Raw genomic sequence first — 26,994 nt, forward strand, 5'->3', positions numbered from 1 at the left:
AGGGTAGGGTTTGGGTGGGGCTAGGGCAGGGTTGGAGCTGGGTTGGGGTTGGGTGGGGTTAGGGTAGGGTTGGGGAGGGTTAGGGGTGGGCTATGTATTAGGCATACGGGTTGGGGCTAGTGTATTGGGGCTAGGGTTGGGGCTAGGTTAGGGTGGGTTAAGGGTAGGCGTTGGGGCTAGGGTTACGGGTTGGGGCAGGGTTGGGCTCGGCTAGGGATGGGGGTTAGGTTGGGGTTAGGGTTGGGGCTGGGGTTAAGGGTTGGGCTGGGGTTAGGGTTAGGTGTGGGGCTGGGGTAGGGTTGGGCTGGGGTTAGGGTTGGGGCTGGGAGTTAGGGTTGGGGCTGGGGTTAGGTTGGGGGCTGGGTTAGGGTGGGGCCGGCTTAGGGTTGGGGCTCGGCTTAGGGTTGGGGCTCGGCTTAGGGTTGGGGCTCGGCTTAGGGTTGGGGCCGGCTTGGGTTGGGCTAGGGTTGGGGCTAGGGTTGTGGCTAGGGTTAGGGTTTGGGCTAGGGTTAGGGTTTGGGCTAGGGTTAGGGTTGGGCCTAGGTTAGGGTTTGGGCTAGGGTTAGGGTTTGGGTTTGGGCTAGGGTTAGGGTTTGGGTTTGGGCTAGGGTTAGGGTTTGGGCTATAGGGCTAGGGTTGGGGCTAGGACTACGGTTTGGCTGGGGTTAGGGTTGAGAGCTAGGGTTAGGGTTGGGGCTGGGGTTGCGGCTAGGGTTCGGGTTGGGGTTAGGGTTAGGGTTGGAGCAGGGTTAGGGTTGGGGCTGGGGTTGCGGCTAGGGTTCGGGTTGGGGTTAGGGTTAGGTTTGGGGCTAGGGTTGGGGCTAGGGTTGGGGCTAGGGTTGGGACTAGGTTAGGGTTGGGACTAGGGTTAGGGTTGGGACTAGGGTTAGGGTTGGGACTAGGGTTAGGGTTGGGGCTAGGGTTAGAGTTGGGGCTAGGGTTAGAGTTGGGGTTGGGGCTAGGGTTAGGGTTGGGACTGGTTGGTAGGGTTGGGGCTAGGGTTAGAGTTGGGGTTGGGGCTTGGGTTGGGGCTATGGTTAGGGTTGGGGCTAGGGTTTGGATTAGGGTTGGGGTTAGAGTTGGGGCTCGGGTTAGAGTTGGGGCTCGTTTAGAGTTGGGGCTCGGTTTAGAGTTGGGGCTCGGGTTAAGTTGGGGCTCGGGTTAGAGTTGGGGCTCGGGTTAGAGTGGGGATCGGGTTAGAGTTGGGGCTCGGGTTAGAGTTGGGGCTCGGGTTAGAGTTGGGGCTCGGTTAAGAGTTGGGGCTCGGGTTAGAGTTGGGGCTCGGGTTAGAGTTGGGGCTAGGGCTAGCTTTGGGGCTAGGGTTAGGGTTGGGGCTAGGGCTTGGGTTAGGGTTGGGGTTAGGCTTGGGGCTAGGGTTGGGGCTCGGGTTGGACTCTATGTTTAGGGTGCGGCTAGGGTTAGGGCTAGGGTGAGGGCTAGGGTTAGGGTTGGGGATAGGGCTAGGGTTGGGGCTGGGGCAAGGGTTGGGGCAAGGGTTGGGGTTAGGGTTGGGGTTAGGGTTGGGGTTGGGGTTAGGGTTATGGTTAGGGTTATGGTTAGGGTTATGGTTGGGGTTATGGTTGGGGTTATGATGTGGGTTAGGGTTATGGTTCGGGTTGGGGTTGGGGTTAGGGTTATGGTTGGGGTTATGGTGTGGGTTAGGGTTATGGTTCGGGTTGGGGTTAGGGTTGGGGTTATGGTTGGGGTTTGGCTTATGGTTGGGCTTATGGTTGGGGTTAGGGTTGGGGTTGGGGTTAGGGTTAGGGTTAGGGTGGGGGCTAGAGTTAGGGCTAAAGTTAGGCTAAAGTTAGGGCTAGAGTTAGGTCTAGAGTTAGAGTTAGGGTTGGGGCTAGAGTTAGGGTTGGGGCTAGAGTTAGGGTTGGGCTTAGGGTTAGGGTTGGGGCTAGGGTTGGGGCTAGGGTTAGGGTTGGGGCTAGGGTTAGGGTTGGGGCTAGGGTTAGGGTTGGGGCTAGGGTTAGGGTTGGGGCTAGGGTTAGGGTTGGGGCTAGGGTTGAATGGTTAGGGTTAGGGTTGAGGTTAGGGTCAGGGCTAGGGTCAGGGCTAGGGTTGGGGATAGGGTTAGGGTTGGGGATAGGGTTAGGGTTGGGGCTAGGGCTGGGGTTAGGGTTGGGGCTCGGGTTGGGGCTCGGGTTGGGGCTCGGGTTGGACTCTATGTCTAGGGTGTGGGCTAGGGTTGGGGCTAGGGTTTTGGCTAGGGTTTTGGCTAGGGTTTTGGCTAGGGTTGGGGCTAGGGTTGGGGCTAGGGTTGGGGCTAGGGTTTTGGCTAGGGTTGGGGCTAGGGTTTTGGCTAGGGTTAGTGTTGGGGATAGGGCTAGGGTTGGGGCTAGGGTTGGGGCTAGGGTTGGGGCTAGGGTTGGGGTTAGGGTTGGGGATAGGGCTAGGGTTGGGGCTGGGGCTAGGGTTGGGGCAGGGTTTGGGGCTAGGGTTGGGGCTAGGGTTGGGGCTAGGGTTGGGGCTAGGGCTAGCGTTGGGGTAGGGTTGGGGTTAGGGTTATGGTTAGGGTTATGGTTGGGGTTGGGGTTATGATGTGGGTTAGGGTTATGGTTGGGGTTGGGGTTAGGGTTGGGGTTGGGGTTATGGTTGGGGTTTGCGTTATGGTTGGGGTTATGGTTGGGGTTTGGGTTATGGTTGGGGTTCGGGTTATGGTTGGGGTTCGGGTTATGGTTGGGGTTCGGGTTATGGTTGGGGTTCGGGTTAGTGCTAGGGTTTGAGTTAGGGCTAGTGTTAGGGTTAAGGTTAGGGCAAGGGTTAGGGGCTAGAGCTAGGATTAGTGCTAGTGCTAGGGTTAGGGCTAGGATTAGGGGCTAGGGGTTAGCAGGGCAGTGCCAGTGTATTAGGGTTAGCACTGGGGTTAGGGTTAACAGGGCAGTGCCTGTGTATTAGGGGTAGCACTGGGGTTAGGGCTAGCAGGGCAGTGCCAGTGTATTAGGGTTAGCAGTGGGGTTAGGGTTAGCGGGCCAGTGCCAGTGTATTAGGGTTAGCACTGGGGTTAGGGTTAGCAGGGCAGTGCCAGTGTATTAGGGTTAGCACTGGGGTTAGGGTTAGCAGGGCAGTGCCAGTGTATTTGGGTTAGTCAACTGGGGTTAGGGTAGCACTAGGGGTTCGGTTAGCAGGGCAGTGCCAGTGTATTAGGGTTAGCACTGGGGTTAGGGTTAGCAGGGCAGTGCAGTGTATTAGGGTTAGCAGTGGGGTTAGGGTTAACAGGGCAGTGCAGTGTATAGGGTTAGCACTGGGGTTAGGGTTAGCAGGGCAGTGCCCAAGTGTATTAGGGTTAGCACTGGGGTTAGGGTTACGCACGGGGTTTAGGTTAGCAGGGCAGTGCCAGTGTATTAGGGTTAGCAGTGGGGTTAGGGTTAGCAGGGATGCCCAGTGTATTGGGTTAAGCAGTGGGGTTAGGGTTAGCAGGGCAGTGCCAGTGTATTAGGGTTAGCAGTGGGGTTAGGGTTAGCAGGGCAGTGCCAGTGTATTAGGGTTAGCAGTGGGGTTAGGGTTAGCAGGGCAGTGCCAGTGTATTAGGGTTAGCACTGGGCTTTAGGGGTTAGCAGGGCAGTGCCCAGGGTAAGGGTTAGCAGGGCAGTGCCAGTGTATTAGGGTTAGCACTGGGGTTAGGGTACAGGGCAGTGCCAGTGTATTAGGGTTAGCACTGGGGTTAGGGTTAGCAGGGCAGTGCGCAGTGTATTTGGGTTAGAACTGGGGTTAGGGTTAGCAGGGCAGTGCCAGTGTATTAGGGTTAGAAACTGGGTTAGGGTTAGCAGGGCAGTGCCAGTGTATTCAGGGTTAGCAGTGTGGCGTGGGTAACAGGGCAGTGCCAGTGTATTTGGGTTAGAACTGGGGTTAGGGTTAGCAGGGCAGTGCCAGTGTATTAAGGGTTAGCAAGCGGGTAAGGGTAACTAGGGCAGTGCCAGTGTATTAGGTTAGCACTGGGTTAGGGTTAGCAGGGCAGTGCCAGTGTATTAGGGTTAGCAGTGGGGTTAGGGTTAGCAGGGCAGTGTCAGTGTATTAGGGTTAGCACTGGGGTTAGGGTTAGCAGGGCAGTGCCAGTGTATTAGGGTTAGCACTGGGGTTAGGGTTAGCAGGGCAGTGCCAGTGTATTAGGGTTAGCACTGGGGTTAGGGTTAGCAGGGCAGTGCCAGTGTAAGGGTTAGCAGGGCAGTGCCAGTGTATTAGGGTTAGCACTGGGGTTAGGGTTAGCAGGGCAGTGCCAGTGTATTAGGGTTAGCACTGGGGTTAGGGTTAGCAGGGCAGTGCCAGTGTATTAGGGTTAGAACTGGGGTTAGGGTTAGCAGGGCAGTGCCAGTGTATTAGGGTTAGAACTGGGGTTAGGGTTAGCAGGGCAGTGCCAGTGTATTAGGGTTAGCAGTGGGGTTAGGGTTAACAGGGCAGTGCCAGTGTATAGGGTTAGCTAACTGGGGTTAGGGTTAGCAGGCAAGTGCAGGGTAAGGGTTAGCAGGGGCATGCCAGTGTATTAGGGTTAGCACTGGGGTTAGGGTTAGCAGGGCAGTGCCAGTGTATTAGGGTTAGCACTGGGGTTAGGGTTAGCAGGGCAGTGCCAGTGTATTTGGGTTAGAACTGGGGTTAGGGTTAGCAGGGCAGTGCCAGTGTATTAGGGTTAGAACTGGGGTTAGGGTTAGCAGGGCAGTGCCAGTGTATTAGGGTTAGCACTGGGGTTAGGGTTAACAGGGCAGTGCCAGTGTATTAGGGTTAGCACTGGGGTTAGGGTTAGCAGGGCAGTGCCAGTGTATTAGGGTTAGCACTGGGGTTAGGGCTAGCAGGGCAGTGCCAGGGTTAGCAGGGCAGTGCCAGGGAAATCGCTTATAAAGGGTTCCTACTCAGTGCTGTGCCAACTGGGGCCACTAACCGTGTGTGTAGGGATATGCACGCTGCTATACACCGAGTGTGTAATGTGCCGCACTGTCCCCCCCCCCATGGCCCTAACCCTGGGGCCCCATATCTGACTGTCCCTCTGGTTCTGTCCCAGCTGCAGGAAAAAGCCTCTGAGCTCCAGTCTGGGTGCGGCGAGACCAGGAAGCAACTGACTGAGGTAACGGGGGGGGGGGGGGGTTGTTGTCTCTGCCATGGTCCCTCCCCCCCCAGGTGATTCATGGGAGCCTTTCTACCATGCTGGGGAACACTCTGGTACCGCCCTTTATATGCCAGCCAGGCCCACTCCCATTTTACCTTGCCTCCACCCGGTATTTGGGTCTGGGTGACTTTCAGAGAGTCTGTGTGGGTTGGTGGTTCTGACCAGGGGCTACTAGTCCATAATACAGATCTGCCCGTTTGGCTGATTTGAGGCCGTTATACATTTATATAGGAATAATACACAAGAGCCATGCATATCCTGTAAATTATATCCTTATAAATGGAGTTTAGTGATGTCATCAGTTACAATCGGTGCTCAGTGATGTCATTTCTGTCACATGACTCACTGAAACTTGTATATTCTAATAAAGTATAATTATTATATATTATAGTAAAGTAGAAGTCACCTTGGAGATCTGCATAAAAAGCAGTATATGGTCATGGAACTCCTCTGTCATTTACAATATCCTTATATTTTACAACAGGGGGTACTTTATTTACTATATAAATCCATAGTTACCTGTTGCTCAGCCTAAAGGGTAACTATCCGTGCAATAGAGATATAAAGGGTTAATGAGCGCAATCCCCCTGCATAACATTATATCCTGCTGCAAACAACCCACCCCACTGTATGTCAATAATGCATTGCTGACATTGCTGATGGTGCAATCAGCCAATCAGAGCAGAGGAAAGCTGTCAGTGACTCACAGCATGGGGGGGTTTGGTTGCGGCTGGAAGGGTTGGTCGAGGAGCTCACACATAAATGGTTAATGTATTAAACAAAATAATAAACACTATTTGGGAAAGTGATTTGTTCCACAACTGTGAATAGTTGCCCTTTAGTGGTTCCGTGCTGGAACTGGATCAGAGCCGGTCAGTTTCGCTCCCTGTGCCCCGTTGGTTCCGCCCTGAGTTCTGATACTTCCTGTTCCTCAGGTTACAAGTCATATGGAGAAGTTGGACCAGGAGCTTTCTGTTCTGGAGAACATGGAGTCCAAAGCCGACCCAAGGTGGGTGGTACTGCCCAGGGATTTGGGGTCATGCTGCAGCCGCCATATTGATTCTAATGGTTCCTTTCCCTGACCCAGTGTTTTACAGAAACTGAGGGACCTGGTAGCGCAGAATGAGAGTCTGAAAGCGCAGGAGCAGCAGTTCCGCTCCAAGTGCCGCGTGAGTCTCACCAGAACCGACCCATTCCTTAGTCTATTGCTGGGGTCTCACTAGTACCGGCCCATCCCTCAGTCTATTGCTGGGGTCTCACCGGTACCGACCCATCCCTTATTCTATTGCTGGGGTCTCACCGGTACCGACCCATCCCTCAGTCTATTGCTGGGGTCTCACCGGTACCGACCCATCCCTTATTCTATTGCTGGGGTCTCACCGGTACCGACCCATCCCTCAGTCTATTGCTGGGGTCTCACCGGTACCGACCCATCCCTCAGTCTATTGCTGGGGTCTCACCGGTACCCGACCATCCCTCAGTCTATTGCTGGGGTCTCACCGGTACCGACCCATCCCTCAGTCTATTGCTGGGGTCTCACCGGTACCGACCCATCCCTCAGTCTATTGCTGGGGTCTCACCGGTACCGACCCATCCCTCAGTCTATTGCTGGGGTCTCACCGGTACCGACCCATCCCTTATTCTATTGCTGGGGTCTCACCGGTACCGACCCATCCCTTATTCTATTGCTGGGGTCTCACCGGTACCGACCCATCCCTTATTCTATTGCTGGGTCTCACGGTACGACCCATCCCTCAGTCTATTGCTGGGGGTCTTCACCGGTACGCGACCATCCCTCAGTCTATTGCTGGGGTCTCACCGGTACCGGACCCCATCCCTTCAGTCTATTGCTGGGTCTCACCGGTACCGGACCCATCCCTTATTCTATTGCTGGGTCTGCACCGGTACCGACCCATCCCTTATTCTATTGCTGGGGTCTCACCGGTACCGACCCATCCCTTATTCTATTGCTGGGGTCTCACCGGTACCGACCCATCCCTTATTCTATTGCTGGGGTCTCACCCGTACCGACCCATCCCTCATTCTATTGCTGGGGTCTCACCGGTACCGACCCATCCCTCAGTCTATTGCTGGGGTCTCACCGGTACCGACCCATCCCTCATTCTATTGCTGGGGTCTCACCGGCCACTCCCTCCCGTGCCCGCCCCTCCCACTCATGCTGTTTGTCCCACAGGAGGAGATGTCTCGGCTGCAGCAGAACATCGATGGGCTGAAAGCAGCGGCTACAGAACACGGAGAGGAGAAGGTTGGTGAATATTCACTTATGATAAGGTGCCAGCGTTACAGGCCCTGAGGTTGGTGAGCACTGCGCCCCCCTATGATAAGGTGCCGGCGTTACAGGCCCTGGGGTTGGTGAGCACTGCGCCCCCCTATGATAAGGTGCCGGCGTTACAGGCCCTGGGGTTGGGGAGCACTGCGCCCCCCTATGATAAGGTGCCGGCGTTACAGGCCCTGGGGTTGGTGTGTACTGCGCCCCCCTATGATAAGGTGCCGGCGTTACAGGCCCTGGGGTTGGTGAGCACTGCGCCCCCCTATGATAAGGTGCCGGCGTTACAGGCCCTGGGGTTGGTGTGTACTGCGCCCCCCTATGATAAGGTGCCGGCGTTACAGGCCCTGGGGTTGGTGAGCACTGCGCCCCCCTATGATAAGGTGCCGGCGTTACAGGCCCTGGGGTTGGTGTGTACTGCGCCCCCCTATGATAAGGTGCCGGCGTTACAGGCCCTGGGGTTGGTGAGCACTGCGCCCCCCTATGATAAGGTGCCAGCGTTACAGGCCCTGGGGTTGGTGAGCACTGCGCCCCCCTATGATAAGGTGCCGGCGTTACAGGCCCTGGGGTTGGTGAGCACTGCGCCCCCCTATGATAAGGTGCCGGCGTTACAGGCCCTGGGGTTGGTGAGCACTGCGCCCCCTATAAGGTGCCGGCGTTACAGGCCCTGGGGTTGGTGAGCACTGCGCCCCCCTATGATAAGGTGCCGGCGTTACAGGCCCTGGGGTTGGTGAGCACTGCGCCCCCCCTATGATAAGGTGCCGGCGTTACAGGCCCTGGGGTTGGTGAGCACTGCGCCCCCCTATGATAAGGTGCCAGCGTTACAGGCCCTGGGGTTGGTGAGCACTGCGCCCCTATAAGGTGCCGGCGTTACAGGCCCTGGGGTTGGTGAGCACTGCGCCCCCTATGATAAGGTGCCGGCGTTACAGGCCCTGGGGTTGGTGAGCACTGCGCCCCCCTATGATAAGGTGCCGGCGTTACAGGCCCTGGGGTTGGTGAGCACTGCGCCCCCCTATGATAAGGTGCCGGCGTTACAGGCCCTGGGGTTGGTGAGCACTGCACCCCCCTATGATAAGGTGCCGGCGTTACAGGCCCTGGGGTTGGGGAGCACTGCGCCCCCCTATGATAAGGTGCCGGCGTTACAGGCCCTGGGGTTGGTGAGCACTGCGCCCCCCTATAAGGTGCCCGCGTTACAGGCCCTGGGCGTTACAGGCCTGAGAGACTGGCGGATTGCTAATGTGGTGCCGTTATTTAAAAAGGGATCTCGTTCTCAGCCTGAAAACTATAGGCCTGTTAGTCTGACATCAGTAGTAGGAAAGCTTCTGGAAGGGGTAATAAGGGATAGGATAGTTGAATACATTGCAGTTCACAATACTATGAGTTTGTGCCAGCATGGGTTTATGGGTAACAGATCTTGCCAGACTAATTTAGTTGCCTTTTATGAGGAGATGAGCAGGAACCTTGATGCTGGAATGGCAGTTGATGTCATCTACTTAGATCTTGCTAAAGCGTTTGATACAGTACCGCACAGAAGGTTAATGATCAAATTAAGGAATATTGGCCTAGAACATAATATTTGTAATTGGATAGAGAACTGGCTGAAGGATAGAGTACACAGAGTGGGGGGAAATGGAACATTTTCTAATTGGACCAGTGTGGTTAGTGGGTACCGCAGGGGTCAGTCCTTGGGCCTTTGCTGTTTAACTTGTTTATTAATGCCCTGGGGGGGGCATAGACAGTACTGTTTCTATTTTTGCTGATGACACTAAATTGTGCAAAACTATAAGTTCCATGCAGGATGTGCCGCTTTGCAGAGCGATTTGACAAAATTGGAAAACTGGGCAGCAAACTGGGAAATGAGGTTCAATGTTGATAAGTGCAAAGTTATGCACTTTGGTAGAAATAATATAAACACAAACTATCTACTGAATGGGAGTGAGTTGGGGGCATCCTTAATGGAGAAGGATCTGGGGGTTTTTGTTGATAACAAGTTGTCTAATGCCAGGCAGTGTCATTCTGTGGCTACTAAAGCAAATAAAGTGCTGTCTTGTATAAAAAAGGGCATTGACTCAAGGGATGAGAACATAATTTTGCCCCTTTATAGGTCCCTGGTAAGGCCTCACCTTGAGTATGGGGGCCAGTAACAGTGAGTATGGGGGCAGTAACAGTGAGTATGGGGGGAACAGTAACAGTGAGTATGGGGGGCAGTAACAGTGAGTATGGGGGGCAGGGACAGTGAGTATGGGGGGCAGTAACAGTGAGTATGGGGGCAGTAACAGTGAGTATGGGGGGAACAGTAACAGTGAGTATGGGGGCAGTAACAGTGAGTATGGGGGGCAGGGACAGTGAGTATGGGGGGCAGTAACAGTGAGTATGGGGGAACAGTAACAGTGAGTATGGGGGGCAGTAACAGTGAGTATGGGGGGGCAGTAACAGTGAGTATGGGGGCAGTAACAGTGAGTATGGGGGGCAGTAACAGTGAGTATGGGGGGCAGTAACAGTGAGTATGGGGGGCAGTAACAGTGAGTATGGGGGGCAGTAACAGTGAGTATGGGGGGCAGGGACAGTGAGTATGGGGGGCAGGGACAGTGAGTATGGGGGGGCAGTAACAGTGAGTATGGGGCAGTACAGTGAGTATGGGGGGGCAGTAACAGTGAGTATGGGGGGCAGTAACAGTGAGTATGGGGGGCAGTAACAGTGAGTATGGGGGGGCAGTAACAGTGAGTATGGGGGCAGTAACAGTGAGTATGGGGGGCAGTAACAGTGAGTATGGGGGCAGTAACAGTGAGTATGCAGTGCAGTTTTGGGCTCCAGTCCTTAAGAAGGATATTAATGAGCTGGAGAGAGTGCAGAGACTGCAACTAAACTGGTTAAGGGGATGGAAGGGTTAAACTATGAGGTGAGACTGTCAGGGTTGGGGTTGTTTTCTCTGGAAAAGAGGCGCTTGCGAGGGGACATGATTACTCTGTACAAGTACATTAGGGGGGATTATAGGCAGTTGGGGGATGTTCTTTTTCCCCATAAAAACAATCAGCGCACCAGAGGCCCCCCCTATAGATTAGAGGAAAGGAGTTTCCATTTGAAGCAGCGTAGGTGGTTCCTCACGGTGAGGGCAGTGAGGGGGTTGGGGAATGCCCTGCCGGGGGGTGTTGGGTAGGGGGTTCCTCACGGTGAGGGCAGTGAGGGGGTTGGGGAATGCCCTGCCGGGGGATGTTGGGTAGGGGGTTCCTCACGGTGAGGGCAGTGAGGGGGTTGGGGAATGCCCTGCCGGGGGATGTTGGGTAGGGGGTTCCTCACGGTGAGGACAGTGAGGGGGTTGGGGAATGCCCTGCCTTGGGGATGTTGGGTAGGGGGTTCCTCACGGTGAGGGCAGTGAGGGGGTTGGGGATGCCCTGCCGGGGGATGTTGGGTAGGGGGTTCCTCACGGTGAGGGCAGTGAGGGGGTTGGGGAATGCCCTGCCGGGGATGTTGGGTAGGGGGTTCCTCACGGTGAGGGCAGTGAGGGGTTGGGGAATGCCCTGCCCGGGGGGTGTTGGGTAGGGGGTTCCTCACGGTGAGGGCAGTGAGGGGGTTGGGGAATGCCCTGCCGGGGGATGTTGGGTTAGGGGGTTCCTGGCACGGTGAGGGCAGTGAGGGGGTTGGGGAATGCCCTGCCGGGGGATGTTGGGTAGGGGGTTCCTCACGGTGAGGGCAGTGAGGGGGTTGGGGATGCCCTGCCGGGGGATGTTGGGTAGGGGTTCCTCACGGTGAGGGCAGTGAGGGGGTTGGGGAATGCCCTGCCGGGGATGTTGGGTGGGGGTTCCTCACGGTGAGGGCAGTGAGGGGGTTGGGGAATGCCCTGCCGGGGGGTGTTGGGTAGGGGGTTCCTCACGGTGAGGGCAGTGAGGGGGTTGGGGAATGCCCTGCCGGGGGATGTTGGGTAGAGGGTTCCTCACGGTGAGGGCAGTGAGGGGGTTGGGGAATGCCCTAGAGATGGGGTAATGGCAGGCTCTGTTAATGCCTTTAAGAGGGGCCTGGATGAGTTTTTGAACAAGCAGAATATCCAAGGCTATTGTGATACTAATATCTACAGTTAGTATTACTGGTTGTATATATATAGTTTATGTATGTGAGTGTATAGATTGGTTAGTATAGGTTGTGTGCTGGGTTTACTCGGATGGGTTGAACTTGATGGACAATGGTCTTTTTTCAACCCTATGTAACTATAAGTGTCCTGTTTTTTGCCCCCCAGGAGCAGACGCAGGCATTTGAGCAGCAATACAAGGCTGAGAGGGAGAAGCTACAGAAGATCCGCCTCCTGCTGGTGAGTGGGCGGTGCTGGGGTGGCAGCTGGGTACCCCCGTCAGACTGGTACCCACAGGGCGTGGCATGGGGGGGTAATTCCCAAGAGATCAGCTGATTGCCCATTCCCTTTCAGGCGCGCAGAAACCGAGAAATTGCAATTTTGCAGCGGAAAATCGACGAGGTTCCCAGCCGCGCAGAACTGACGCAGTATCAGAAGCGCTTTATTGAGCTTTATGGGCAAGGTACTGACCCGACTGGGGCAAGGGGCTTATTGTGGCGCCGCTGGGGGAGGGACGGCACAATAGAACACTTAGGGCCCAGTCCCATGTGTGTGGGCCCAGTCCCATGTGTGTGGCCCCACACAGCACTGATGCATGCTGGGAGATGTGGGCGGTACCTGTTCCATAGGGGCGGGAGACTATACCATTGGCTGAGGGTCCTGCAGTGTATAACCCCCCCCCGTGTTTGTATGTTCCAGTGTCGGCCACTCACAAGGAGACCAAGCAGTTCTTCACCCTGTACAACACCCTGGATGATAAGAAGGTTTATCTGGAGAAAGAGGTGAGAAGCGGCTGGGGCAGTTGGGTTACGAGGGGCAGTTAGTTCAGCAGCGTTGCACCAAGGGCAGATCATGTCAAGAAATGGACTTCTACATTGGGTCCAGTTTACTGAATCTGAACATTCATTTCATTTTCTAACTTGACTGAATCCCGGGGCAGTTTAGGTACCATGGGGCAAATGAGCCCCTTAGTACCCGGCTGATCCAGGAACCGGTCCAATTAGTCTGGAAGGGGTTTCTATCCTCCCTAAAGGCAATGGGACGCGGGGGGCGGGACGTACCAGTTCCATATGGGAGGTGAGTGGGCCGGCACCATGGCGCTGCCCAGTAATGGGGTTCTTGTGTGTCTCCAGGTGAACCTGCTGAACTCCATCCATGACAACTTCCAGCAGTGAGTAGCCCCCGGGCCCATACGTGGGACTGGTGCGTATCATACGGTTCTGACCCGGTTCCTGTATTCCCTGCAGAGCGATGGCTTCGCCCAGCGCCCGGGACCAGTTCCTCCGGCAGATGGAGCAGATCGTGGACGGGATCCGGCAGAGTAGGAACAAGGTACCGTTTGCCCCCAGGGTTGTTTCTGCCAGAGATTTGCCCCGTTTGGGTCCCGCCCTGCAGCGTTTAACCCTTCTGTGCCCCCCCAGATGGAGAAGAAGAAGCAGGAGAACAAGATGAAGAGAGACCAACTGAATGACGAGTACCTGGAGCTGCTGGAGAAGCAGAGGTTGTACTTCAAGACGGTCAAGGAGTTCAAAGAGGTGGGTGACCCCCCGCTTTCATTTAGATGTGTGGGACCCCCAGCTCTCCAACCATTCCCCCCCCCCCCCTGCAGACTCTGCCATTGGCCGATTTTTTCCTTTCTTTCTAGGAATGTCGCAAAAACGAAACCCTACTGAGTAAGATGAAGGGTCCGACTCCATGATGGGGCGGTGGGGGGCGAGGCGCAGAGGGAGGGGTCTCTGGCACAGCACAGGGGGGAGTCGCCATTCACTCTCAGACACTCCCCCATCTCCCCCCAGGATGCCGCCTCCTCTGTGCTATAAAGGGTTAAAGCATAACTGGAACTGTCCCAATAAATATAATTTCTTACTGCACTGTGGCCCCTCCTTCTAGGGCAGCGGCAACCTCCATAGCAACGGGAGAGCAATTCCTATGAACCAATGAGAGACATGGGTACACTGAAGGGGGCATTACCGGGGGGCACTGGGTATAATGATGGGCTGTAGGTTACTAGGGGCTGGTAATGAGGGGGCATTAATACTGGGGGCACTGGGTATAATGATGGGCTGTAGGTTACTTGGGGCTGGAAATGAGGGGGCATTAATACTGGGGGCACTGGTATATGATGGGCTGTAGTTACTGGGGGCTGGTACTGAGGGGGCATTAATACTGGAGGCACTGGGTATAATGATGGGCTGTAGGTTACTGGGGGCTGGTACTGAGGGGGCATTAATACTGGGGGCACTGGGTATAATGATGGGCTGTAGGTTACTGGGGGCTGGTACTGAGGGGCATTAATACTGGAAGGCACTGGGTATAATGATGGGACTGTAGGTTACTGGGGGCCTGGTACTGAGGGGGCATTAATACTGGGGGCACTGGGTATAATGATGGGCTGTAGGTTACTGGGGGCTTGGTACTGAGGGGGCATTAATACTGGGGGCACTGGGTATAATGATGGGCTGTAGGTTACTGGGGGCTGGTAACTGAGGGGGCATTAATACTGGGGGCACTGGGTATAATGATGGCTGTAGGTTACTGGGGCTGGAAATGAGGGGGCATTATACTGGGGGCACTGGGTTAATGAGGCTGGGCACTGGGTAATAATGATGGGCTGTAGGTTACTTGGGGCTGGAAATGAGGGGGCATTAATACTGGGGGCACTGGGTATAATGATGGGCTGTAGGTTACTGGGGGCTGGTACTGAGGGGGCATTAATACTGGGGGCACTGGGTATAATGATGGGCTGTAGGTTACTGGGGGCTGGTACTGAGGGGGCATTAATACTGGGGGCACTGGGTATAATGATGGGCTGTAGGTTACTGGGGGCTGGTACTGAGGGGGCATTAATACTGGGGGCACTGGGTATAATGATGGGCTGTAGGTTACTGGGGGCTGGTACTGAGGGGGCATTATTACTGGGGGGCACTGGATATAATTGAGTAGGACTAACAGTTGAGTTTGGGATCCCCTGAATATTATAAAACCCACCCAGATTCTCTCCGTGGACATTACCGGCGCCACCCTGAACCCCCCAACCTAAGGGGCAGCACAGATCACAATTTGCCCTGCGTGGGGGGGTAGTTTGTATCGTGTAAGTGGGGCAGACATGGGGGAGCTGCTGTTTCTAGTTTGTCCCCCCCCATTAGGATTGAGCGGGAAGTTCTGAGGTGTCGGTGGGTAGAACGAGCGAGTGGGAATGTGTTAATATGAAGGAGGGGCTTTAAGGCTGAGCCCCTCCCTATAGACCGACGCCCCTTTGCATTGTAGCAGCCAATAAACTCCATGAAAAACAAGATTTTTGCCCAAAACTAATTTTACTGTGGGAGGCAAAGTATAAATGTGCGTTGTGTGCCCCACCCATCAGCGCATGAACTGCCGCCCAACCAATCAGCGCGTGAACTGCCGCCCATCTCCCCGCCCCCTTTTGTTTATGTGTTTGAATATCTTGGCTTTGTGCTGGTTGTTCGACTTCTGATACCCGAATCCCCCGCCGCCGCCGCGTTTCTGCAGCCGTTTGCCCCCGCTGCTGTTCACATCTGCAAAAATAGCGTTAAGGGAAAAGATTTGGGGTGTTTGGGGGGTGTCACCGCTAAACATCTGCCCCCGGCAGGGAAACATCACATGACAGATAACAGCCCCAGCCTGAGTGGCTGCCTCAGGCCCCCCCCCCCCCCCCCCCGTGCTTTCAGCCAATGGCAATGAAAGGATACTCAGATCCACAAAGGGCGGCACTTGGAAGCCGAAGGAAATCGCCACTTTGGGCAGATTCAGGGTGTTGACGTCGAAGATCTGTTTGTGCGAGTGGGAGTCGTAGGCGCGAATATAGGCCTTGTACGCCTCCTGCGCCGACTTGTGCAGGTAATAGTTCTTCTCTATCAGCTTCTCCAGCTGCAACCCAAGCAGGGAGCGGGTCAGTACCTTCCCCAGAACCCGCCACCCACACCTTCCCCAGAACCCGCCACCCACACCTTCCCTAATGCCCCAGGATAAAGGGCAACTAATCCAGCTGCAACCAAAGCAGGGAGCGGGTCAGTACCTTCCCCAGAACCCGCCGCCCACACCTTCCCCAATGCCCCAGGATAAAGGGCAACTAATCCAGCTGCAACCAAAGCAGGGGCGGGTCAGTACCTTCCCCAGAACCGCCGCCACACCTTCCATGCCCCAGGATAAGGGCAACTAATCCAGCTTCTTCCAGGCAACAAAGCGGGACGGGTCAGTACCTTCCCCAGAACCCGCCACCCACACCTTCCCTAGAACCCGCCACCCACACCTTCCCTAATGCCCCAGGATAAAGGGCAACTAATCCAGCTTCTCCAGCTGCAACCAAAGCAGGGAGCGGGTCAGTACCTTCCCCAGAACCCGCCACCCACACCTTCCCCAATGCCCCAGGATAAAGGGCAACTAATCCAGCTGCAACCAAAGCAGGGAGTGGGTCAGTACCTTCCCCAGAACCTGCCACCCACACCTTCCCTAATGCCCCAGGATAAAGGGCAACTAATCCAGCTTCTCCAGCTGCAACCAAAGCAGGGAGCGGGTCAGTACCTTCCCCAGAACCCGCCACCCACACCTTCCCCAATGCCCCAGGATAAAGGGCAACTAATCCAGCTGCAACCTAAGCAGGGAGCGGGTCAGTACCTTCCCCAGAACCCACTGCCACATTTACCTGAGTCTGGATATCAGAAATTTTACTCCAGGAGAACTCAAACTCACTGAGTGGCACCTACAGAGGAAGGAGACCAGTTAGTTCCAGTGGGGTGAGTTGGGGGGCTAGGGGGGCTGCTAAAGGGCAAGTTGGCACTCCCAGCCTCTCGTACCTTGGCTTGTTTCAGGTAACGCAGGAAGCCGAGCTCCTCCGGCCTCAGAATCAGCAGAGCGTGGCCCCTTCCGTCAATGCCCCGAGCCGTCCTGCCGACCCGATGGATATATTCCTGTATGCAGAAGTGTGTCAGTGGCGCCCCCAACAGCCTGGAACCCCCACAGCCCACACTCAGCCACACGGCGCTTACGTACCTTGGGGTCATCGGGGGGGTCGTACTGCACTATCCAATCCACCTCCGGAATGTCCAGCCCCCGGGCAGCCACGTCGGTGCAGAGCAGGATCCCAGACTCGGCGTTGCAGAACTGGAAGAACGTGGTCGTGCGTTTTGTCTGTTTTTGCTTCCCCTGCGGAACATAAATGGACCCGTGAGAGGAGCCGCGCCGTGCAGCCAATCCCGCAATGCAACAGAGTCCCGCAGCCAATCCCACAATGCAATGCAACACCGCCCCACAGCCAATCCCGCAATGCAATAGAGTCCCGCAACCAATCCCGCAATGCAACAGAGTCCCGCAGCCAATCCCGCAATGCAACAGAGTCCCGCAGCCAATCCCGCAATGCAACAGAGTCCCGCAGCCAATCCCGCAATGCAACAGAGTCCCGCAGCCAATCCCGCAATGCAACACAGTCCCGCAGCCAATCCCGCAATGCAACACCGTCCCACAGCAATCCCACAATGCAATGCAACACCGTCCCGCAGCCAATCCGCCAATGCACAGAGTCCCGGCAAGCCAAATCCCGCAATGCAACAGAGCTCCGGCAGCCAATCCCGCAATGCAACACAGTCCCGCAGCCAATCCCGCAATGCAACACCGTCCCGCAGCCAATCCCGCAATGCAACACCGTCCCACAGCCAATCCCGCAATGCAACACAGTCCCGCAGCCAATCCCACAATGCAATGCAACACCGCCCCACAGCCAATCCCGCAATGCAATAGAGTCCCGCAACCAATCCCGCAATGCAACACAGTCCCGCAGCCAATCCCGCAATGCAACACAGTCCCGCAATGCAATGCAACACCGTCCGCAGCCAATCCCGGCAATGCAACACCGTCCACAGCCAATCCCGCAATGCAACACCGTCCCACAGCCAATCCCGCAATGCAATGCAAACACCGCCCCACAGCCAATCCCGCAATGCAATAGAGTCCCGCAACCAATCCCGCAATGCAACAGAGTCCCGCAGCCAATCCCGCAATGCAACAGAGTCCCGCAGCCAATCCCGCAATGCAACAGAGTCCCGCAGCCAATCCCGCAATGCAACACAGTCCCGCAATGCAATGCAACACCGTCCCGCAGCCAATCCCGCAATGCAATGCAACACAGTCCCGCAGCCAATCCCACAATGCAATACAGTCCCCTCAGCCAATCCCACAATGCAATACAGTCCCTCAGCCAATCCCACAATGCAATGCAACACAGTCCCGCAGCCCATCCCACAATGCAATGCAACACCGTCCCGCAGCCAATCCCACAATGCAATGCAACACCGTCCCGCAGCCAGTCCCACAATGCAATGCAACACCGTCCCGCAGCCAGTCCCACAATGCAATGCAACACCGTCCCGCAGCCAGTCCCACAATGCAATGCAACCCGTCCCGCAGCCAGTCCCACAATGCAATGCAACACCGTCCCGCAGCCAGTCCCACAATGCAATGCAACACCGTCCCGCAGCCAGTCCCCACAATGCAATGCAACACCGTCCCGCAGCCAGTCCCACAATGCAATGCAACACCGTCCCGCAGCCAGTCCCACAATGCAATGCAACACCGTCCCGCAGCCAGTCCCACAATGCAATGCAACACCGTCCCGCAGCCAGTCCCACAATGCAATGCAACACCGTCCCGCAGCCAGTCCCACAATGCAATGCAACACCGTCCCGCAGCCAGTCCCACAATGCAATGCAACACTGTCCCGCAGCCAGTCCCACAATGCAATGCAACACTACCCTAAGCTCTGGGGCTGCCAATCCCATGATGCAACAGTGAATGAGTTTTACTTACATGAATGGCCATGACAGGGAGGTCGATATAGTTGAGAAGCTCATAGTGATACTTGACAGACATACAGGAGGAGAAGAAAACCATCATCTTCTTCTTCCGATTCTTTTTTAGGAATGTGAAGAGCAAGAGAAACCTTTTCTCTGAGGGACAAACAACGTAACCCTGAGAGACAGACAGAGAGAGACAGACAGACAGAGTTACATTGGGTTGGATATATATCTCCGCTCAGAGCACCCCAAGCCACACAGAGCCCTAATGCCCGGGGGCCCCCCATACCTGCTCCAACCCATCCACCGTGGCCGTCTCCTTATGATCATCGACTCCGACATAGAGCGGCTCCTTCTTCAGAGAGATCCGGGCGAGATCCTCCACCTTGCGGGTCTGGGTGGCAGAGAAGAGCATTGTTTGCCTGCGCTCTGGGGAACAGGAGGGAGAGGGTTAAATTCAGGGCGAGAGGGGCAGTGACACAGGGGTAACAGCGGCACATCCATGGGTACAATTAGGGCACTTACTGGGCAACAGGTTTATGATCTGCTTCATCTCCTGCTCAAACCCGACCTCCAGGATCCGATCCGCCTCGTCAATTACCAGACACTGCAGGTTCTTGTACATGAAACCCGGTGTGTTCTGCTCAAACAGCAACGCGGTCAGTACCGGGGCACAAGCACAGGGCCCCCCAACTCCTGGATGTAACCCAGACTTCCCCCGTACAGAGAGACCCCCCCAACTCCAGTGTGTAACCCAGACTTCCCCCCCCGTACAGAGAGACCCCCCAACTCCAGTGTGTAACCCAGACTTCCCCCCCGTACAGAGAGACCCCCCAACTCCAGTGTGTAACCCACACTCCCCCCCGTACACAGAGACCCCCCAACTCCAGTGTGTAACCCACACTCCCCCCCGTACAGAGAGACCCCCCAACTCCAGTGTGTAACCCACACTCCCCCCCTGTACACAGAGACCCCCCAACTCCAGTGTGTAACCCACACTCCCCCCCGTACACAGAGACCCCCCAAACTCCAGTGTGTAACCCACACTCCCCCCCGTACACGAGAGACCCCCCCCAACTCCAGTGTGTAACCCACACTCCCCCCGTACAGAGAGACCCCCCCAACTCCAGTGTGTAACCCACACTCCCCCCCGTACAGAGAGACCCCCCCAACTCCAGTGTGTAACCCACACTCCCCCCTGTACACAGAGACCCCCAACTCCAGTGTGTAACCCAGACTTCCCCCCCGTACAGAGAGACCCCCCCAACTCCAGTGTGTAACCCAGACTTCCCCCCGTACAGAGAGACCCCCCCAACTCCAGTGTGTAACCCACACTCCCCCCCGTACAGAGAGACCCCCCAACTCCAGTGTGTAACCCACACTCCCCCCCGTACAGAGAGACCCCCCAACTCCAGTGTGTAACCCACCACTCCCCCCCCGTACAGAGAGACCCCCCAACTCCAGTGTGTAACCCACACTCCCCCCCGTACACTGGGCGCCCGCCCCCCCCCCAACCCCCGTGTGTACCCCAGACTCACAATATCACACACTATTGGGTGCCACTTACCTGCATGTGGTCCAGGAGTCTCCCGGGCGTCGCCACCACGATATTTACCCCATTGGCGAGTTTTTGTGCCTCCGCCGAGCGGTTGCTGCCCCCCATGATCAGGCCGAACGTGTGCACGTGATGAGCCATCAGCTCCTTCAGGACCCCATAGGTCTGCATGGCCAGCTCCCGGGTGGGAGACAAGATGAGCACCCCGGTACCTGGGAATGAATGGGGCAATAACATTCTGAGTGAATATATTGGATACATTTTTATTTAAAAGAAAAGTAAAGCCTCGCAGGCAAATGTTTAGTTTTAGCAGCAGTGCCCCCTCTTTAACCCCCTCACTGACACTTGCCCCAATGTGCCCCCTAACAGGGGCAGAACTACAGAGCTGCTTTGGCCCCCCCCCACCTTTAGCTGCACCCCTTCTGTTCCCAGACGCCATCTTGGGGATCAGCACCTACACACTGGCACCCACACTGGGATATTGGGGTACAGGGTTGGACTGGCCCCACAGGGCGCTGGATAAAGACCCAGGGGGCCCTAGTCCTGTTGGGCCCCTATAACCGGGCATGTTGGGGGTGGGGGGCGCTGCTGCCGCCCAGTAATGAGTAGGGGCTAGAGAAGTAGTGCGGGGGCAGAGTAGTGCAGGGGGGGGGGGACCTAGTCCTGTTGGGCCCCTATCACCGGGCATGTTGGGGGGGGCGCTGCTGCCCAGTAATGAGTGGGGGCTAGAGAAGTAGTGCGGGGGCAGAGTAGTGCAGGGGGGGGGGGACCTAGTCCTGTTGGGCCCCTATCACCGGGCATGTTGGGGGGGGCGCTGCTGCCCAGTAATGAGTGGGGGCTAGAGAAGAAGGTATCAGACCGTTACATCTCGTTACAGAAGGGGAATTACACAGAAATACAGAAACATTAGAGCCCAGCTGGGCCTGAATGATGTGTAGTTTCCCTGGGCAAAGTAAAGTTACCCCCAGGAATTGCCCCAAAGTGAAATGGCAAATCCTGCGGGTAAATTCCTCCCCCGGGGCTCCTGGCGCTGTGGGACTGGGTGGGGGGCACCGACACATTTACTAACAGCTAAAGGCAAATCCTGCGGGTAAATCCCCCCCCCCCGGGGCTCCTGGCGCTGTGGGACTGGGTGGGGGGCACCGACACATTTACTAACAGCTAAAGGCAAATCCTGCGGGTAAATCCCCCCCCCCCCGGGGCTCCTGGCGCTGTGGGACTGGGTGGGGGGCACCGACACATTTACTAACAGCTAAAGGCAAATTCATACAAAAATGTCGGGAAAATCACAAAATCTGAAAACTGTTTAAACGACAAATTCACAAAAGTGGAGACAGAGGTTTGTGAATTCAGTGGGAAATGCGACAAATCTGTCTCCATCTTACCATTCCGGGGCATGAACTTCAGCTTGTACACCAGCTCAATGGCCGGGATCAGGAACGCCAAGGTCTTCCCACTACCGGTACGGGCAGCAGCCAGAACATCCCTACAGACATCAAACAAGTGATAGGAAAACAGGGAATCTACCCAGGGCAAATCATCTGCGGGGCATAACAATGGCACAGTCCCGAGTGGGGAGAACAAGGGACGGGCACAGACCCGAGGGGGGAGAACAAGGGACGGGCACAGACCCGAGGGGGGAGAACAAGGGACGGGCACAGACCCGAGGGGGGAGAACAAGGGACGGGCACAGACCCGAGGGGGGAGAACAAGGGACGGGCACAGACCCGAGGGGGGAGAACAAGGGACGGGCACAGACCCGAGGGGGAGAACAAGGGACGGGCACAGACCCGAGGGGGAGAACAAGGGACGGCACAGACCCGAGGGGGGAGAACAAGGGACGGGCACAGACCCGAGGGGGGGAAAGACAACAAGGGGGAACGGGCACAGACCCGAGGGGGGAGAACAAGGGACGGGCACAGACCCGAGGGGGGAGAACAAGGGACGGGCACAGACCCGAGGCGGGGAGAACAAGGGACGGGCACAGACCCGAGCGGGGAGAACAAGGGACGGGCACAGACCCGAGGGGGGAGAACAAGGGACGGGCACAGACCCGAGGGGGAGAACAAGGGACGGGCACAGACCCGAGGGGGGGAGAACAAGGGACGGGCACAGACCCGAGGGGGGAGAACAAGGGACGGGCAGGCCAGACCCGAGGGGGGAGAAACAAGGGACGGGCACAGACCCGAGGGGGGAGAACAAGGGACGGGCACGCCGAGGGAGGCAGACCCGAGGGGGGAGAACAAGGGACGGGCACAGACCCGAGGGGGGGCGGGGTTGGGAGAACAAGGGACGGGCACAGACCCGAGGGGGGCGGGATTGGGAGAATAAGGGACGGGCACAGACCCGAGGGGGGCGGGGTTGGGAGAACAAGGGACGGGCACAGACCCGAGGGGGGCGGGATTGGGAGAATAAGGGACGGGCACAGACCCGAGGGGGGCGGGGTTGGGAGAACAAGGGACAGGAGCCCAGACCTGAGTGGGGGAACAATAGGATGGCACCATGGGGTTGGTACAAGGGGGTAAATAGGTTCTTACCGGCCCTCCAGGAGGGGTCGGATCGCCTTGTGCTGAATCTCAGTCATGTGGGTGAAGCCCATCTCTGTAACGGCTCTCAGCGTGTTCTCATTAACCGACTCGGCCAGAGAGGAGAAGGCGGTGTCCTCAAATGCCCCTGAGAGAGAGCAGAGACTGGTACCGGCACCAAGTAACCGGGCACAAACCCACAAATATACAGAGACTGGTACCGGCACCAAGTAACCGGGCACAAACCCACAAATATACAGAGACTGGTACCGGCACCAAGTAACCGGGCACAAACCCACAAATATACAGAGACTGGTACCGGCACCAAGTAACCGGGCACAAACCCACAAATATACAGAGCAGAGACTGGTACCGGCACCAAGTAACCGGGCACAAACCCACAAATATACAGAGCAGAGACTGGTACCCGGGCACCGAAGGTAACCGGGCACAACCCCAAATATACAAAGCAGAGACTGGTACCACCCGCACCCAAGTACCCGGGCACAAACCCACAAAACAGAGACTGGTACCTGCAACCCAGTAACCGGGCACAAACCCACAAATATCAGAGACTGGTACCCGGCACCAAGGTAACCGGGCACAAACCCACAAATATACAGAACTGGTACCCCGGCACCAAGGTAACGCGGGCAAACCCACAATAACAGAGACTTGGTACCGGCACCAAGTAACCGGGCACAAACCCACAAATATACAGAGAGGAGACTGGTACCGGCACCAAGTAACCGGGCACAAACCCACAAATATACAGAGCAGAGACTGGTACCGGCACCAAGTAACCGGGCACAAACCCACAAATATACAGAGCAGAGACTGGTACCGGCACCAAGTAACCGGGCACAAACCCACAAATATACAGAGACTGGTACCGGCACCAAGTAACCGGGCACAAACCCACAAATATACAGAGACGGTACCGGCACCAAGTAACCGGGCACCACATTAGAGCGACCGCACAAACCCACAAATATACAGAGACTGGTACCGGCACCAAGTAACCGGGCACAAACCCACAAATATACAGAGCAGAGACTGGTACCGGCACCAAGTAACCGGGCACAAACCCACAAATATACAGAGCAGAGACCGGTACCGGCACCAAGTAACCGGGCACAACCACAAATATACAGAGCAGAGACCGGTACCGGCACAGAGTAACGGGGCACAAACCCACAAATATACAGAGCAGAGACGGTCCGGCACAGAGTAACGGGGCCACAAACCACAATATACAGAGCAGAGACTGGTACTGGCACCAAGTAACGGGGCACAACCCACAAATATACAGAGCAGAGACTGGTACCGCACAAGTACGGGCACAAACCCACAAATATACAGAGCAGAGACTGGTACCGGCACCAAGTAACCGGGCACAAATATACAGAGCAGAGACCGGTACCGGCACAGAGTAACGGGGCACAAACCCACAAATATACAGAGCAGAGACCGGTACCGGCACAGAGTAACGGGGCACAACCCACAAATATACAGAGCAGAGACGGTACCGGCACCAAGTAACGGGGCACAAACCCACAAATATACAGAGCAGAGACCGGTACCGGCACCAAGTAACGGGCACAAACCCACAAATATACAGAGCAGAGACCGGTACCGGCACAGAGTAACGGGGCACAAACCCACAAAATAATACAGAGTCAGAGACGGTACCGGCACAGAGTAACTGGGCACAAACCCACAAATATACAGAGCAGAGACCGGTACCGGCACAGAGTAACGGGGCACAAACCCACAAATATACAGAGCAGAGACTGGTACCGGCACCAAGTAACCGGGCACAAACCCACAAATATACAGAGCAGAGACCGGTACCGGCACAGAGTAACTGGGCACAAACCCACAAATATACAGAGCAGAGACCGGTACCGGCACAGAGTAACAGGGCACAAACCCACAAATATACAGAGCAGAGACTGGTACCGGCACCAAGTAACGGGGCACAAACCCACAAATATACAGAGCAGAGACTGGTACCGGCACCAAGTAACGGGGCACAAACCCACAAATATACAGAGCAGAGACCGGTACCCGCACCAAGTAACGGGCACAAACCCACAAATATACAGAGCAGAGACTGGTAACCCGGCACAGAGTAATGGGCACAAACCCACAAATATACGAGAGAAGACCGGTACCGGCACCAGTACCGGGCACAAACCCCACAAATATACAGAGCAGAGACTGGTACCGGCACAGAGTAACGGGGCACAAACCCACAAATATACAGAGCAGAGACCGGTACCGGCACAGAGTAACGGGGCACAAACCCACAAATATACAGAGCAGAGACCGGTACCGGCACAGAGTAACGGGGCACAAACCCACAAATATACAGAGCAGAGACCGGTACCGGCACAGAGTAACGGGGCACAAACCCATTATACCCCCCCCCCCCCCCAATGCCACAGAGGCAATTCCCTCTATACAATCCTGGTGCCCCCATTGCGCTTCCCTTCATGCCCACCTGTAAGGCCCATGGGTAAGGTCGGCCCATCCTCTTCCTCCTCTGCTTCTTCCTCCGCTTTGGTTTCTACATGGTTCTCACATTTGGACTCTTGGTCAGAACCTTCCGGAGCCTCTTGCTTTGCTTTCTTTGCATCTAACAGAGACAATACAGAGAGAGAGTAGTGCGGTGAGTATCCGACGCCCAGCAGGGATGTCTGCCCCCCATCAAGCTCACAGTAGCCTCCGCCTATTTCAGCCATTCTGGACTCTGTGTGTGACTCTGGCGGTTCTGACTGGGCTCACAGTACAGGGCAGCCCAACCCGGTATGAGACACTTGCTCCATGGGGGGTGCAGCCCAGCAGTACAGGGTGCTATGTGACACACTGACCCCCACCTACGGCGAGACCTGGGGCATATATACGGCAGGCAATGCCCCCACGCAGATATGACCCCCCAGGCCCATTATTAAACCCACTTGACTGAGCTGAAAGTGCTTAGAACAAACCAGACGGGTGATTGGCTGCACCGTTTCTACGCAATGCCACCCTGGCAACACATAGGCCCAGGCACCCACATCTTTCCTTATGTTCTGCTTGCGAGTGCCACCAACCCCATCCTGTATATATATATATAACCACTCAGCGCTGCCCAATCACATTAACCCTTACCTGCCCCCTCAGCTTTGGCCGCATTCTTCCTCTTCTTTTTCTTCTTGGCAGTGGGGGGCTGTGAGGTCTCCCCAACATCGACACTTGTGTTCTGCTGCGTTTCCTCCACATTATTAACCCCGTCACCTTCCTCTCGCTCCTCCGCGACTCCCTCAGCTTCCTCTGCGCATTTACTGGCCAATGATAGCGCTGCAAGGGAATAACAGGGGCATCAGTGACACAGGGGGGCAGGAAGCGGCAGTGATTCCTGTGGGGGGGCGGTACTGGGGGCACAATCACCAGGACAGCTCACTGCCCCCCAAACCCTCTCTGCCCCCCTAATGCCCCTGTGAAACAGTAAGGGGAGACAATGCCCCTGACAGAGGGGGGAGAAGCAGAGAGGCTGCAGTGACACCATTCCCCCCCGGCACTAAGGTAGCGGGGGGGACATACAAAATGGGCTTTGCCGCCTCACAAAAGAAAGGGGACACCTAATCCCCGGGCAGTGCCCCTCTATCGCACTTACCCCCAACAGCCCGCTATCAGTGCCCCAGTAGCTCCTACTGCCCCATACCCAGTGCCCCCCCCACTCCTGGCCTCCCCGCTAGTATTATCCCTCCCCTGAGCCACTCACCTTCCCTTCCCACCCCGGCTCCCTGTATCTCCCCGCTAGTATTATCCCTCCCCTGAGCCACTCACCTTCCCTTCCCACCCCGGCTCCCTGTATCTCCCCGCTAGTATTATCCCCCCGAGCCACTCACCTTCCACCCGGCTCCCTGTATCTCCCCGCTAGTATTATCCTCCCCTGAGCCACTCACCTTCCCACCGGCTCCCTGTATCTCCCCGCTAGTATTATCCTCCCCTGAGCCACTCACCTTCCCCACCCGGCTCCCTGTATCTCCCCGCTAGTATTATCCCTCCCCTGAGCCTCACTTCCTTCCCACCGGCTCCCTGTATCTCCCCGCTAGTATTATCCCTCCCCTGAGCCACTCACCTTCCACCCGGCTCCTGTATCTCCCCGCTAGTATTATCCCTCCCCTGAGCCACTCACCTTCCCTTCCCACCCCGGCTCCCTGTATCTCCCCGCTAGTATTATCCCTCCCCTGAGCCACTCACCTTCCCACCCCGCTCCCTGTATCTCCCCGCTAGTATTATCTCTCCCCAGAGCCACTCACCTTCCGTCCCACCCCGGCTCCCTGTATCTCCCCGCTAGTATTATCCCTCCCTGAGCCACTCACCCTTCCCACCCCGGCTCCCTGTATCTCCCCGCTAGTATTATCCTCCCCTGAGCCACTCACCTTCCTCCCACCCCGGCTCCCTGTATCTCCCCGCTAGTATTATCTCCCCTCAGACACTCACCTTCCCCTTCCCACCCCGGCTCCCTGTATCTCCCCGCTAGTATTATCCCTCCCCTGAGCCACTCACCTTCCCTTCCCACCCCGGCTCCCTGTATCTCCCCGCTAGTATTATCCCTCCCCTGAGCCACTCACCTTCCTTCCACCCCGGCTCCCTGTATCTC

General features: G+C 56.3%; 2 protein-coding genes across 2 annotated transcripts in view; one reads left to right on the plus strand and one right to left on the minus strand.

The window, feature by feature from the left end:
* The window catches only part of ccdc93 (coiled-coil domain containing 93), a gene marked incomplete at its 5' end in the record, with an annotated part of 35,183 nt that extends 21,858 nt beyond the window's left edge, over positions 1–13,325 (plus strand). The window contains 11 exon segments of the mRNA NM_001008172.1: positions 5,000–5,062; positions 6,040–6,113; positions 6,192–6,273; positions 7,299–7,370; positions 11,623–11,694; positions 11,809–11,917; positions 12,154–12,236; positions 12,588–12,625; positions 12,702–12,786; positions 12,876–12,989; positions 13,100–13,325. Of these exon segments, the coding sequence (NP_001008173.1) occupies positions 5,000–5,062; positions 6,040–6,113; positions 6,192–6,273; positions 7,299–7,370; positions 11,623–11,694; positions 11,809–11,917; positions 12,154–12,236; positions 12,588–12,625; positions 12,702–12,786; positions 12,876–12,989; positions 13,100–13,153 (846 nt within the window).
* Positions 13,326–14,749: 1,424 nt separating this feature from the next.
* On the minus strand, positions 14,750–25,685 carry ddx18 (DEAD-box helicase 18; the record flags this gene model as incomplete). The annotated part of the gene is given in 13 exon segments (NM_001016776.2): positions 14,750–14,990; positions 15,165–15,342; positions 16,118–16,174; positions 16,269–16,382; positions 16,465–16,617; positions 18,274–18,435; positions 18,550–18,689; positions 18,786–18,900; positions 19,828–20,027; positions 21,201–21,301; positions 22,353–22,488; positions 24,847–24,981; positions 25,497–25,685. Coding segments are annotated over 13 exon segments (1,829 nt in total), but the record flags the coding sequence as incomplete, so codon positions are not given.
* Between the last annotated feature and the right edge of the window lie 1,309 nt (positions 25,686–26,994).

The sequence above is a fragment of the Xenopus tropicalis genome, chromosome 9 (genome assembly GCF_000004195.4).
Source record: "Xenopus tropicalis strain Nigerian chromosome 9, UCB_Xtro_10.0, whole genome shotgun sequence".
Lineage (NCBI taxonomy): Eukaryota > Metazoa > Chordata > Amphibia > Anura > Pipidae > Xenopus > Xenopus tropicalis.